At 45.3% G+C, this 14,908-nt stretch overlaps 1 protein-coding gene across 3 annotated transcripts in view; it reads right to left on the bottom strand.

Moving 5' to 3' along the window:
• The window catches only part of MUC13 (mucin 13, cell surface associated), a 30,792-nt gene that overhangs the window by 5,654 nt on the left and 10,230 nt on the right, over positions 1 to 14,908 (bottom strand). For all 3 annotated transcript variants that reach the window (XM_045088783.1, XM_045088784.1, XM_045088785.1), the window contains exons 4-11: positions 11,221 to 11,343; positions 10,261 to 10,367; positions 6,501 to 6,556; positions 3,039 to 3,199; positions 2,438 to 2,557; positions 1,992 to 2,124; positions 1,321 to 1,358; positions 8 to 92 (exon numbers count right to left, since the gene is read on the bottom strand). In XM_045088783.1, the coding sequence (XP_044944718.1) occupies positions 8 to 92; positions 1,321 to 1,358; positions 1,992 to 2,124; positions 2,438 to 2,557; positions 3,039 to 3,199; positions 6,501 to 6,556; positions 10,261 to 10,367; positions 11,221 to 11,343 (823 nt within the window). The remainder of the gene's footprint in view (positions 1 to 7; positions 93 to 1,320; positions 1,359 to 1,991; positions 2,125 to 2,437; positions 2,558 to 3,038; positions 3,200 to 6,500; positions 6,557 to 10,260; positions 10,368 to 11,220; positions 11,344 to 14,908) is intronic.

The raw sequence follows: 14,908 nt of genomic DNA, 5'->3' as shown, positions 1-14,908 counted from the left end.
TCCGTACCTTGATAAGACAATCAGTGCGATCATCAGGCAGAGAATGAGGGCACCACCAATGCTGCCCACGACAGTGAGGATCAACTGAAATTCTGAAAAGGAAAAGCAAAGAGTAGGCACAGCCTCCCACAAGCAACCCCCATTGGGTACTGCACAGATCCCCGCGCTCCCAGCAGTTCCCACCCCCACCAGGGCCAGCTTGGGGGGCAGGCTGGGGGAGGGGTGGCTCATCTCCTTTAGCGCCACCCCCACTACTATGTCCTTAGAACCCAATCAAAGAGGCTGCCTTGTCACATAAAAGAAGACCGTAGACACAGAGGCAGCCGCAGTCTGGGGGCAGGGCCTTCCTGGACTCTGTGGAGATGGGATCTCAACAGAGGGATGCATCTCTTCCTAAGCTCTGCTGCCTCTGGCTGCCCACGAGTCTCATCTTGCTGATAAGCAGGACGAATGAGGCTAGAGTTACATTTTGTCACTAACAGAGGCTTGCAAGAATTAGTGGGGGGAGGGCTCATGGCTACCTGTATTCTCTCACACTATAGAGCACGGCAAATGTGGCTATGAGGTGGCCTGAGCACATGGCAGATTTCAAACACAAGGTATAAGAGAAAAAAAAAATTGTCATGTAACTCTTACAATGATGACATGTTGAAAAATATTTTTGATACATGAAGTGAAATGTTATTAAAATCAACTTAAGGGGCGCCTGGGTGGCTCAGTGGTTAAGCTGCTGCCTTCGGCTCAGGTCATGATCCCAGGGTCCTGGGATCTAGCCCCGCATCGGGCTCTCTGCTCAGCAGGGAGCCTGCTTCCTCCTCTCTCTCTCTGCCTGCCTCTCTGCCTACTTACGATCTCTGTCTGTCAAATAAATAAATAAAATCTAAAAAAAAAAAAAAAATCAACTTAAAAGCAACTGAACTGGCAACAACATATCACAAGCTAGTAAACAGCTTGGGGACAAAAAGACTTGAGTATTTAAAGGGTTTTTAGTCCTGCTCTCCTACAACCACAGTTTTGGAATATACTTGTCTTTTATCCTTGCTAGTAAGAGAAAATGAATAGAATGACAGGACGCCCTCCTCTGGTCTGGCCAAGTCGAGAACCCACCTCTTGGGCCGGGTTCCGCCATCTGCTTTAACGGAGGGGCTGCTGCCTATGACCGCAAGGCAGGCATGGGCTGGCATGATGCAGAACAGAGAATGTAGGCAGATTTTTTAGCTCTTTTTGAAGGGAACCAGAGACTTTGAATCCTGGGCAGAATTCTGAATGTGTTCCCTATTTCTCAGAAGCTTAATAACAAAGCAAAACTTTTATACTCACGGTCTTCACAGTGAACTCCACTGTAACCAAACGCACACCTAAGATACAAGAATGGAAACCACGGTGTAGAGTCTCTGTGAGGAACACATCAGAGTTCCCACCCAACTGCCATGTCTTCCTTTCCATCTGCCTTTCATTCTACCTGCTCCCCCTTCTCCTTCTCCTCTTCCACTGCCTTTCCTTGTCCTCCCACTCCTCCAGGTGAGCACCTTCCATGGAGCTCTGGAAGGCAGAAAAGGGGACACAGTTCCAAGTGGTCCCATTTCCTACTGACAGAACCCTCCATCCTCTGAGCTTCAGGGAGATCCAGCAATTCAAACTAAGCTGAAGCCCAGAGGCACAGAGCACTGTGAATCCCCTCGGGGGCAAGGCCACATGGCTCTGCCACTCAACTGCTGCCTGGAAGCTGGGGCTTGTTACTGACATTCTCTGAGCTTCACTTTGCTCTCTGGCAAATGGGAAACGAATTTGTTCCTGACAGTGTTGCTGTGTGACGCGTATTACCTAGCACGGTTCCGGCACACAGAGAATGTTCTAGAACTGTCAATGCCGATAACGATTACAGGATGGTGCTCTTACACCTACCAACGTATGGCAGCACTCCAACCCATGCATATGCTATACATCCATCCCTTGTTGTGGGAAGATGAGAAAGGAGTGACTTCTCTTACTCTTGACAGATCCCGCCATCACTTTCTTTGTAGCCTGGCAGGCACACGCATTCAGGCTTCCCAGTGTTCTTGTTCACTAAGCATTGCTTATTGTGGTCTGCACTGCAAGTGTCGGGACATCTGACAGCAGAAGCTTCAAAAGAAAATTTCTGAGTTATTTTCAGAAACAACCCCTTTGACCCCCAAAGTGCTATGCCACAGAACATGATTTTTTAATACTGTTTTTCCTGGGTAAAGCGAGGTGTTCCCTAGCTGCGTACCCAAACAGTCCTTGTAAGAGGCATATGAGCTGCCTCACCAGGTCCATGTGTCTAAAGCCCATCTCCACACCCCTCAGACTCTGGAATGCACATGGAAACATGAGCAGTAAAGCTCATATTTTGCAAATGCAAAAGAAGAGAACACATGGGTTGCAAAGAACACTTACAAGCAAGTGGAACACTCACCCACACACACAGGGACCTGGGCATTAGGTCTTTCCATCCCCTGCTTGCATTTACACAGCAAATTATTGCTACAGTGGTCTTCCTCTGGTTCACAACCATAATAATCACACAGACTTCGAGCTGAGAGGCAGAGACAATTCGAAAATATGGTCAGCAAGACAAAAGGGAGGGGAATTACGGCAAGGCAATAAATAAATGGTGGTTTTTTTCAGGCCACTAAGCTTAGGGGTGCTTTGTAACACAGCAAAAGTGAATTGTTCCAGCTGTGCTGGGGGCTGACGAGTCAGCCTGAAGGAAACACAGGGCAAGGAAGGCTTTCTGGGATCATCTGGAAGCTACACCTTGGTATAAAGCCTTGTTTCTCCTTTCTTCCTACCTTCCAAAGAGAGAAGCAAACTAACCGGTCAGTGTGATGACTTGGCTTGGGAGGCGGCTGGAAAGGATAGAACCAAGCAAAGGTAGAGAGGGAGGAGGAATGACTAGTTAACTGGAACAGGGCCCATCTGTGGATTCAAGTCTCCTGCTTTTCTTCCCCCCTGCTTCTCATAGAGAATAGAAATGTTCACCAAAAGGACTTCGAAGAAAAGTACTGAATGCTTACCATGGTATTTCATACCACTCGTGCCGTTATGAGTTGCATTTGTAATGGATTCAGACACAGTCGTCTCATTTTCTTTTGTAGTTTCTGCGAAGATGTTTAAGACCTCAAGCACAACAGCACTGTCGCCAGCACGCATCTCTGATCTTGCTGAAGACGAGATGCTGAAAATGAAAGGAATCCATCACTTGATGAACTGAACTAAAAGGTCCACAGACCGGTCTTCAAAACCTCTCAGATTCCCCAGTCTCCCAGCTCTAGTCCTTTTTTTTTTTTTTTAAGATTTTATTTATTCATTTGAGAGAGAGAGAGAGAGAGAGAGCGCACAAGCAGGGGGAGAGGCACAGGGAGAGGGAGTAGACTCCCCACTGAGCTGGAAGCCTGATATGGGGTTTGATCCCAGAACTAGAGATCATGACCTGAGCAGAAGGCAGACACCTAACCATCTGAGCCACCCAGCCGCACTACCACCCCCCTTTTAAAAAAGATTTTTATTTATTTATTTGAGAAAGAGTGAGATCGAGAGAGATCACAGAGGCAGAGGGAGAACCAGACTCCCTGCTGAGTAGAGAGCCCAATGTGGGGGTTGATCCCAGGACTCCAGGATCACGACCTGGGCTAAAGGCAGATGCTCAACCAACTGACCCACCCAGCCACCCCTCCCAGCTCTAGTCCCGATCCACTCTCCTATATCCATAACTGGGGCCCGAATACGGTGGGCCTGAGGGTGCAGGAAGATGGCAATTTATAGGCCCAGAGATCTGGCTTTCTTCCAATGTGTGCTCAGCAGTAATCTCCAGCCAAACGATGTCCTGCTGAAGGATACTGAGAAAACTTGTGGACAATCCTTTTTAGGAGCTAGAAGTCTGCAGCTAACCAAAAGTAGAACACAGAACATCTGAAACTTGCCCCTTTCTGTAGAAAATGGAGAGTAGGTCTCCTGCTGAGCTGGTACTCGTGATAGACTAAAACAGGGAGGGTGGGGCGTAGGGAGCAGGGGTACAGAACACCATCAGAGCCCCAGATACCACGTGCCTACGATGAGCAAGACATGAACACTACAGTTTGGAGCCCTAAGAACTGCCGTGCCAAGTTCTAATTCTTCCACCATCTAAGAGGAATCAAGTGATACAACCACTAAAAGAGATGGTGGGGGGCGCCTCGGTGGCTCAGTGGGTTAAGCCTCTGCCTTTGGCTCAGGTCATGATCTCAGGGTCCTGGGATAGAGCCCCACATTGGGCTCTCTGATCCACAGGGAGCCTGCTTCTCCGTCTCTCTCTGCCTGCCTCTCTGCCTACTTGTGATCTCTATCAAATAAATAAATAAAATCTTAAAAAGAAAGAGAGAGAGAGAGAGAGAGAGAGGAAAAAAGGACTTTCAAAAACTCCTTCCCTCTTCAACCTGTGGTATGCATTTTTAAGACTCATGATATATTTTTCCTGTTTTTTTTTTTCCATTCTGACTTTTGAATAAACATCAGAAGCTTGGAAACATAGCCAACCTACTTAGAAAATGTTTACAGGGGCACATGGATGGCTCAGTGGGTTAAGCCTCTGCCTTCAGCTCAGATCATGATCTCAGGGTCCTGGGATCGAGTCCCGCATCAGGTTCTCTGCTCAGCAGGGAGCCTGCTTCCTTCTCTCTCTCTGTCTGCCTGCTTCTCTGCCTACTTGTGATCTCTCTGTCAAATAAATAAATAAAATCTTAAAAAAAAGAAAATGTTTACAGCTATGTTAGTTCTTCAGGACAATCAAGAAAATCCAAAATCGGAACCAAATTCTGTGTTTAGGAACAGTCATCACCAAAGGAAGTCTCCCGAAACAAAATGGGCTTCAGATTCTAAAGTAAAACAATTCATTCATGATAGGATTTAGGGGTGGCTAGGGAATATACAGGGCAGTGAGAAAAGGGTATTTGATACAAGTCATTCTTTATCAGTTGAAAATGACCAGAAATCTCTGGTATCTTTTTGCAGTGAGGATAGGAAAGAAATGCCATGCACAGTTCATTCAAAGAAGCTACTAGAGCACGCTCCAATTTAGGGGGCAAGATATTACAATGAAAGGAACAATGGAACCACCACATATTTAATGACAAATGACATAGCATAAATGATCAGGGCAGTAGGCTTGTAATGAAACTAGTCACAGCTTCCCCAAGCCTGCCTCCTCTTTCTGAAGAGAGATTTGAGAGAGAAATTCTGAGGATCCTTCCGATTCCAACATTGGTGTCATAGATAAAGAGCTCAGGGAGCAGGGGGCACTGGACCAGAGCTGAAGAAATGCCTTTCTAGGTGAGAGAAGGCCCTGCACATCCCCTGGGGTACCCGAGCTGATGCATCTCTGAAACCCTCTCTTATGTAGAAGGTTGCCTCTGAACGCTCCTGGCTCCCTTTCAGTAAGTCCTTTAAAAAGGAAATGTATGCAACAGTATCAGGGAACCTCCCCACCATGACCCCATGGGACCAGCTCTCTATCACACTTGTAGGGTTCCCTATTCTAGAAGCAACACAGATAGAAACAATGCACGGCACTCCAGCAGGTGTCTGCCGCATACCCACATCCAGCTTCAGGGCTTCGACTGGTGTCTTCCTCTCGCCATGTGAGCCCCATGCCTCCCCCGTCAGGCTGCTCACTGGCCTCTTGGCTACCAACTGCATTGGCCCCTTGTACACTGCCAAGTTCCAACCTCACCATCTTTATAGGAGGTCTCCTCTGAATGTGTGTGTATCAAACAGGTATGCCGTGTCTTACTCCACAAAGGATCTGACAAAGCTCATCAAGACAGATTAGGAGAACCCTAAAATGTAACTACATTAGGGCTGCCTTTTCTGTACAACTCCATTCACCTTAGAACCTTCTTTCCCCAGCCTGTAGTGCATGTGTATTGATATGCTTCAGAGAAGGCCATGATGGAATCACTAACTTCGTGAGACTCCTCTGTCTCTCTAGGTCCCCAGGTGGCATCCAGCATTGGTCACTGCATATGGATATGCTCAGTAATTGCTTGTTATTCCTACAGAAAGAGCTCACTGCTGGCCCTCAGTAGCTAGGTTGTGACTGGGATATTCTTGTCTCCCTTACTTCCCATCCCATGAGAAAAGAGACGACTGTGAGCCATTCCTTCTCTTCCCTGCCCTCTGGAATGCACATTCTAGGGGTTGACCAGGTGTGGTTTTAGCCAAGGAATGAAACCAAACCAACTGGTTCGAGGGAGACCCTGGGCCATGTGTCCAGGTTGCTAAGGAGACAATCACAGGCAGCATCTTGCTGCCCCAAGCTACCACCAGCCCATCCAGGCCAGGGTCAGTGTGACACTGGAAGCACAGACCCCTCCAGTGCTCAGACTGACCACCTCTTCTTATGATTTGCCACTGAAGGGCCTCAGAGAACTCCAGAGAAGACCCGAAGTTAGGCAAACATACACCGGCCTCCCAAGTATCCCATCGGTCCATAGCAAACTTACCTTACTTTATCAATCACAGTCTGTCCATAATCAGAATTGGCAAATATGCTTTTAAACTGTGGAGGAAGGCGAAGAGATGTATTAATAACCACAAAGGGGGGGAAACGTGATCCTAGATCTGAGTTTTCACACAAATACATTTCTAACCTCATTTGTGTAAATACACGTGGCTCATCACAGCAATCTGTCCCTTATATGGGCCCCAACACCTTTTGATTAATTTTTGTTTTACACTAATACAGTTCTGAAATGTCAGAGTTATGTAGGAAAAAGACCCAAGGCACCCAGCCCAATCAGTGATCATACTTTTAAAAATAAGGTGCCCAGCTTACTCAGTCTGTGTTTTCAAAGTCCCCGTGGAGTTTTGTATACGCGGTTTGCATGTCTGTTAAAGACTTCTTTCTCTACAAGCACGCTTCGTGCACTCCTCCATTCCCCCAGGGAACACTTCTTTAATCGCCCACCTTGACAAGGCATCATGCCACAGACAGATGGTGGAGACAGGTGGGTCCTGCCCCGTGAAGAGTCAGGGGTCTACACCCTGAAGTGGGGAGAGGTGAACGCCACAGGGCAACACAATCTACCGCATAAATTCAAAGACACTTCTGGTTGCCAAGAACCAGGCGGAGCTTCAGAAAGGAGACCAGCCTCCGAGCATTTTAGGCAGTGGTGCCAGGATGGGGAGAGGAAAGGAGTCTACAGGGATGTTCAGAAGCAGCGTGGCTCAGAAGGGAGCAAGCTGAACGGGGAAGGATATCTGAAGCCAAATTTCTCCGTGTCAGCTTTTGCACGGTGGCTTAACTTCACCTTTCTCTTCAGAAACCTGGAGGGGAGAGTAATTCCTACCACAGGGGGCTACAGTGTGCATCCAGTGAGATGGAATATGTGACCCATGGCTTTGGGTGCTGGGTGGGGCTCCAGTACGGTACGTCTTACTAGGAAGACAACTCCAGATACTTGCAAGGGGCCAGAGATAAAGTTGCAACCTCTAGCAGGGGTAAGGTGGAGTTGGGGTGAGGGTCCCCATGAGCACGTTAAGTTTATTAATGCCAAGAATAGGGTGTTTTTTCTCTTTCTGATGACATAACCTCCCCTAGTCCACGGCACTCAGCACAGGGCAACCCCCAGGAACTGTTCCACAAACACTGGCAGACAGATGACGGAATGGATTAAATGTGGAAGATATGACTTGGACGAGTCTTCCCCTCTACAGGCCCAGCTTCCCTATTTTATCATATGAGTTCACATATCACTGAACTGGGTTGGTGCAAACTTTTATACTTCATGACTTTTTATTATTTTTCTCTTCATGGCAACCAATATGATTTTAGAAAGATGCTACTTCTCTTTTCTTCTAGTCAAATTCAAATAAATTTGACACTCTAATTCTTCTGGGTAGCCTTTTGTCCAGAACACATCTATATGCCTTTTTCAATTCTTTTAAATGCGAGGAGCAGCTGGTATTTCTGTAAACCATCAGAGGCCTGGAAGTTCAATGGATGACCTCCAAAGTCCCTCTCATTGGCCTACTGACCAGAGCCCATCTAATTTTCTTATTCCCAAAGAAGAGAGATTACAAAATTAGCATTTGGCATAGGAGAATGTATCTCCCTCCCCTTTTTTTTTCTTTTTTTATTCTTCCAGGTCACCCTTTGAGGATGTTGGGATATACACGTCTCAAACTAAAGTCTGGACAAGAAGGCAGGAGTTACCCAAACAGGCCTGCCAGGCTTCTACTGTACAACACAGCCAGCAGGTGAAGAGGAGTTCGAGAAGCAGCTTGGAGGTTTGGGATGAAGTCCATACCTCTTCCCTCATCAGCTGGGTGACCTACAGTCACTTAACCTTCCTGATCCTTGGTGGCCTCATCAGCAAAATAGCACCGTAGTACCATCCTTTCTGTTGGGCTGTTTTTAATTTGAAATATTACACATAAAATGCCAGGCACATACATATCAGGGGAACTCCAAATCCTTCTGTAGACTGTTTGGATCCAGCTGGTAGATAATGGACGCTGTGAGACACACAGGGCCTGAGCTGGGACGCCCCAGGGCTACAAAGCGTCTGCTAAGAGGACCTTGAAGAAAGTCTATTGCTTCTCTCTTCCTGTCTCCAGGAAGCTGCAAAAGAGTTCCCACTATCCCCTTCAGGAGAAGCGCTTCCTGGAAATTAGAAGAATGCTCTATCCCCCCCTGGTCCCTCTGAAATTAAGACCTGACTGAGATCAAGTCTTAAAATTGGTATCTGAAGGCAGAAGGGGTCTTTTGGACACCCATATCCAAAGCAAGCTTGGGCGACATAGTGGCCACAGCTCAGTGAAGCCACGGGACAACACAGGGGTTCCCTGGAATTAGGAACACACTGATGTTGCGACTCAATACACCGAGTACCATCCAAGTGGGAGAGCTGGAATGTAGGTCCGGGATGAGAGGGTAAGTCATGGTCAGCTCAGGTGGTATGACAAGGGGCTAAGGCCAAGGCTGGGCTACTAAAGCCATGGTTTTTATCCTAGCCTCGCCAGCAGGAGCTGTTTGGGCATGAGCACAAGCGCTCTCATGTTATCTAGAAATCACCTGGACAATGATATTTTATGTTCTACCAATTCTGCTTATAAAACTCTTTTGTAGTGAAATAATTCTGAATTGAAAGATATGGTCTTCAATGTCTTCTTTAGTTTTTATAAGAGTTTCTCCACTTAGGGTTCTAAGACATATTTACAGGCTACTGTTTTTTCCCTTTAAAGCTGAACTTTCGGAAACATTGGCTGAAGGTCCTGTAAAAGCTCCTTCAGATCTAACATCTGTGGCTCCAGAATGGAGATTTCCATTCCTTTTCATGCAGACACATTCATTCACAGTAATCAAAATGAAATGACGCTATTGTTCATTTTGAGATTCTTAACAGTGGAGAAAAGTGACATATTAATTCAAACAGAGTTCCCTTAACAAACATTAAAAAAAAAAAAAAAGCCAGATTGGTATAGAAATGTATGTAAATTTGATTGTAGAAAGGAAAAAAGACCTTCAGTTTTTTTCCTCTCTCCAATTCTATAAAAATAGTTTTATTTTATTTATTTATTTTTAAAGATTTTATTTATTTATTTGACAGAGAGAGATCAAAGTAGGCAGAGGCAGGCAGAGAGAGAGAGAGAAAGAGGGAAGCAGGCTCCCTGCTGAGCAGAAAGCCCGATGTGGGGCTCGATCCCAGGACCCCGAGATCATGACCTGAGCCGTAGGCAGTGGCCTAACCCACTGAGCCACCCAGGTGCCCCCAAATAGTTTTATTTTAAAACATAATTATTTTGATGTGTTTAAAAATATTCTAGGGACACCTGGGTGGTTAAGTTGAATAAGCATCTAACTCTTGATTTCAGCTCAGGTCTTCATCTCAGGGTCATGAGTTCAAGCCCTATGAAGTGCTCCATGCTGGGTATAGCTACTCAAAAAAAATTCTAATAGCTTCTCTATCAATGGGCATGGCAGGGCTGGAGAAATCTTCTAAAGGCCCTCTGCCATGCCGGGTATTACCCACATAGGTGCAGATCATGGGGAGGGCCAAGGGTCCAAGGAGGACCTGGGCAACCAGGCACCAGGGGGCTCAGGACAGCGGCAATTAACCAACCAGTAAGTGTGCCTTTCACTATTTCAGCAACTGGGATAGCTATACCAGTGTGTCCTACCTGAACACCAGTCCTATGTGCTGCAAGAAAGTGTTAAAATGAAGAACACTTCTACAGAGAAAAGGGTTGGAAAATACTTACAAAATCAGTAATTTGAAAATGTAAGTTTTGATAGGCCACAGAATTTCCATCTTCCAAACCAGATGTTTCTGATACTCTCACTGTAATAGTTCCAGGGAATAACTTTCCTAAAATTTAAGCAGAATCTTTTTATAATATTTAATGTAAAGAGGGTCCATTTACATTTTGTTTAAAACACAGATGATTCTTAAAAATTCTAAACATTGATGATATTATGGGAAGTCTAGAAAGATGAAAAATGTGACCCAAAATCTCACCCAACCCAACACAACCATTTTTATTTTGGTATTATTCTCGCAGCTTTTTTTCCATGCGTTAGTTTACATTGTCATCATTCCATGAGTCTTCTTTAACTATTGTTACATAAAAAGCATTTTTCCAAACATTACCTAGTCTTCATAACTGCCTGTCTATTCGTTCATTCGTTCATTCATTCATTCGAGTAGGCTCCACATGGGCCCAATGTGGGGCTTGAACACATGATCTTGAGATCAAGAACCACATGCTCTACCAACTGAGCCAGCTGGGTGCCTTTCCCACCCATCACTATTTTTTTTTTTTTCGTAACTATTGCTTTCAGAGACTGTATAATACTCTATGAAAAAAGTGTTATCTTCATTGATAGTCATTTTTCGGTTTTCATGCTACTGATTATTTAAAAGGAAAAAAAAATGTTTGCAGCCAACATCTATGCACAAACCTATCTTTGGGGTCATTTACTTAGAGTGGATCCCAGAAATGAGATTATTAGTGCTGAAACAGGAACACCTGTTTGGCTTTTGGACTATCTCTAATCCTTGTGGTCCCTCTAGTTTCCACCGAGGTAAAAGCAGGAGCCTCTGTTGCCCATAAATTATCCTCTACTACTACTCTGGAGGCTCTTTTTTTTACATTATTTTGCATTTTCTACTCCACTTTAGGTCTGAAATGCAGCTCTACAATTCATCCCTTATAACTCACCTTTTCTGCAGGTGAAAGATTTATAGTAATATCCCAATGAGCACAGGCAAAAATGGGTATTGTTGAGGCTAACACATGAAGAACCATCTTGACAGGGAGCTCCTTGGCAGGGACTGATGGGACCTGAGAGAGAGGAAAAAGAGGTTACAAATCCAAAGAATGACAACAGATTACACCCAGAAACAGACCTAAAAATCTTCATGCCTGCCTCCTAGGCATGTTCAGTTCTTTGGTTGTGTTAATCCATGGTACACCTTTAGAAGAGCGGATGCCTCTAGGTAGTTTTTTTGTGGAAATTCTGGAGCCAGGTGCTTGTCAAACAATAAAGACAGAGGTGGGTGGGCAAGAGTCTGCTCAGAGAGACAGCAGTCTCCTGATTCCATCTTTAGCATCTCTGGTCTCTAACACTGGACAGAGCTTCCTCGTACCATCTGAAAGAAAGCATCCTATTTTCTAGGGAAATATGCATAACCGTCTTACAGGGAAGGACAGGCAGGAAGCCCCCCAAAAGAAATGGGGTACTTTCTTTGGGTTAGCATACAAGGCATACAGACATACGAAGAGAGGAAAGGGATGGTAAGGGGACTTTGCAAATTAAGTCAGTGAAAATTCTCAGAAGAAGTGATGAGGGCACATCCCACCCCCAGCTTTCTGAATGGATGACTTGAATGGATGCTGGGAATTAGTGCAATGGTTTCTACACCACTGGCTGGTGCTCTCAGACCAGGTAGGGCACAACATCTTTCCTCTCTCTGGAGAAGTGGTAGGAACGGGGAGTAGAGTTAAGTCGGAGGAAGATGGTTGACTTGGCTGGCCATTTTCTCCATCTCTGTCAAATGAAATGATTCTGAGCTTTGATTTGAGAAAAGTTTGAGTGACTGATAAGAAGTGTTAATGTTCTTACGAACCTACAATAAAAATCGTTGATTAAAAAAAAAACTATATATAAGGTACAACATGTAGAGCATCTTCTCTTTTGTGATAAAAAAGGATATGCACAAACATATTAAGTATGTATGCTTATATTTGCACACATTCCTCTGGAGAAAGATAAGAGAAACCGGCCACAAAAGTTGCCTCTGGGGAAGGGAGAAAGGGTCTGTGTCCTAGGGGTTTAGGAAAGGAGGGAGATCTGGAGCTTACTGCATATACTTCTGCACTGTTTAAGCTTCTTTCCTTCCCTAACTGTGGGTCTAATGCACTTTTTTTTTAAGAAATCAAAAACAAAATAGTGCTGGGGCGCCTGGGTGGCTCAGTGGGTTAAAGCCTCTGCTTTCGGCTTGGATCATGGCTCGAGCCCCGTATCGGGCTCTCTGCTCAGCGGGGAGCCTGCTTCCTCCCTCTCTCTCTCTCTGCCTGCCTCTCTGCCTACTTGTGATCTGTCTGTCAAATAAATAAATAAGATCTTTAAAAATAAATAAATAAAATAATCCTCAGATCTAGGCTGGAAGGGTCTACATGAAACCTGTCATTCTCAGGGAAACTGAGGCCCAGCGAGGGCAGCAACTTGCCCAAGGTCAAAGAGTGAGCCGATATCTCCCTACAATGACTACTTTTGCTTTCCCCAGTGTTCTTTGACAGATCTGAGAGATGGATGATGAAGCAAGTGGAGCTAGAGCCTGTCCAGGGCACCTGGTTCCTAGCCTGCTTTCATGTTTGCAGGGCCCACTCTGAAGGCTAGGCCACCTGGGGCACAGCTGCAAGACCAGCTCCACTGGAGTCAGGAAAGGGAGCTCTTCGAAGCCATGCCTGCTTACCCAGACATTCTCCTGGAGTAGGGCAGCCACCTTGTGTCCTGGCCCAACCACTAGCTCACTGTGGGGAGGGCAGCAAATTCCTCTCTCTCTTGGCTTCAGCTTCCCAAGCCATAATAAGGTGTGACTGAACTAAAAAGCCACCGAAATCCCTTCCAGCTGTACCATCCTGTGCCCTTATTGCTGGCATGGAAGACCAGCGGACAGGTCTGTCCTTTACTGCTGGAAAGAAGCCATACCAGGAGTTATTTGTCTGGTGAATCCTGAGTGGAGTTGACTCCATTTCTTCCCTGGGATTGTCCAAAGCATTGTTGCTTACTTAAGGCTGAGCCTTTTTAAAAAAACCTTTTATTTTACTTAAAATGTTAACTCGTGCCTTGTTAGAGGGGTGGTGGCCCTACTGTTTTTTATGAGATACTAAGTGCTCAACACTTGCTTTGTCCCAGGAAGGCTTTTTTTTTTTCTTTTAACTCTTTTAAAATAATTATTTTAATAGACTTTATTTTTTAGAGCAGTTGTAGATTCACAACAAAATGGAGAGGAAGGTACAGAGCTCTCCCATATATTTCCTGCTTCCACACGTGCATAGCCTTCCTCCTTATCAGCACCCCTCCCCAGAGGGTACATTTGTGACAACAGGTGAACATTCACTGACACAGCAGCGTCATCCAAGGTCTGCAGGCTATGCTAGGGCTCCCCTGTTGCTGCTGCACATTCTGTGGGTTTGGACGAATGTATAATGTATAATGACCTGTATCCAGCGTGCGGTATCGTAGAACATTTTCACCACCCTACCAATTGACTGTGCTCTGCTTACTCATCCCCAAACCAGCCTCTGGCAACCAGTGATCTTTCCACTATTGCCACTTTGGGTATAGGTGTCCATGGTTTTGCCTCTTCCGGAAAGTCATGTAGTTGGACTCATGTTTTAGTCTTTCCAGGTTGGCTCATTTCACTCAGTACTATGCACTTAAGATTCTTCCATACCTTTTCATGCTCGATGGCTCATTTCTTTTTAACTCTGAATAATATCCCACTGTCTGAATGTACCACAGTTTTACCCATATCACCTACGGCATAACATCTCAGTTGCTTTCAAGTTTGGGCGATTACGAATAAAGCGGTCATAAATACTCCTATGCAGGTTTTTGAGTGGACATGTTTTCAACTCCTTTGTGTAAATACCAAGGAGTACACTTGCTGGATCCTATGCTATGACTATGTGTAGCTTTGTAAGAAACTGTCAGACTGTTTTCCAAGGTGGTTGTACCATTTTGCTTTCCCACCAGCATGAGAGTTCCTGTTACTCTGTATCTTCATCAGCACTATTTTTTTTTTAAAGATTTTATTTATTTATTTGACAGACAGAGATCACAAGCAGGCAGAGAGGCAGGCAGAGAGAGAGAGAGGAGGAAGCAGGGTCCCCGCTGAGCAGAGAGCCCGATGCGGGGCTCGATCCCAGGACCCTGACATCATGACCTGAGCCAAAGGCAGAGGCTTTAACCCACTGAGCCATCCAGGCACCCCTGAGAATTATTTTAGACCAGGGGTTGGCAAACTATGACTCATGGGCCAAATCTGCCTAGTCTTCATTTTTGTTAATAGCGTTTTACTGGTATACCGCCAGGCTCATTCTTCTGTATGTTGACCGTGACCACTTTTGTGTTACAATGGTAGAGGGGAGTAGTCCCAAAAGAAAATCCTATTGTGGCCCGCAAAACCTAAAATATTTACTAGTTTGCCTTTACTGATAAAGTTGGCTGACCCCTATTCTAGACCAAACTTTGGTAAACAAGGCAAGTAGTTTCAATAATTCTGGCTTGAGGTCAGACTGCCAACTCTTAGTAGTCCCAAAACATCTGTCCTTTGGACAATGGCCCCGATTCATGTCTAGAGTTGTCTGAGCACTGCTGTTGTTTGGCATTTTATTCCTC

The sequence above is a fragment of the Mustela putorius genome, unplaced genomic scaffold, assembly GCF_011764305.1.
Source record: "Mustela putorius furo isolate JIRA1106 unplaced genomic scaffold, ASM1176430v1.1 tig00003834_pilon_pilon_pilon, whole genome shotgun sequence".
In the NCBI taxonomy this organism is placed as follows: Eukaryota; Metazoa; Chordata; class Mammalia; order Carnivora; family Mustelidae; genus Mustela; species Mustela putorius.
The sequence above is the reverse complement of the archived record's forward strand: the minus strand, read 5'-3'. Positions and strand labels throughout refer to the sequence as shown.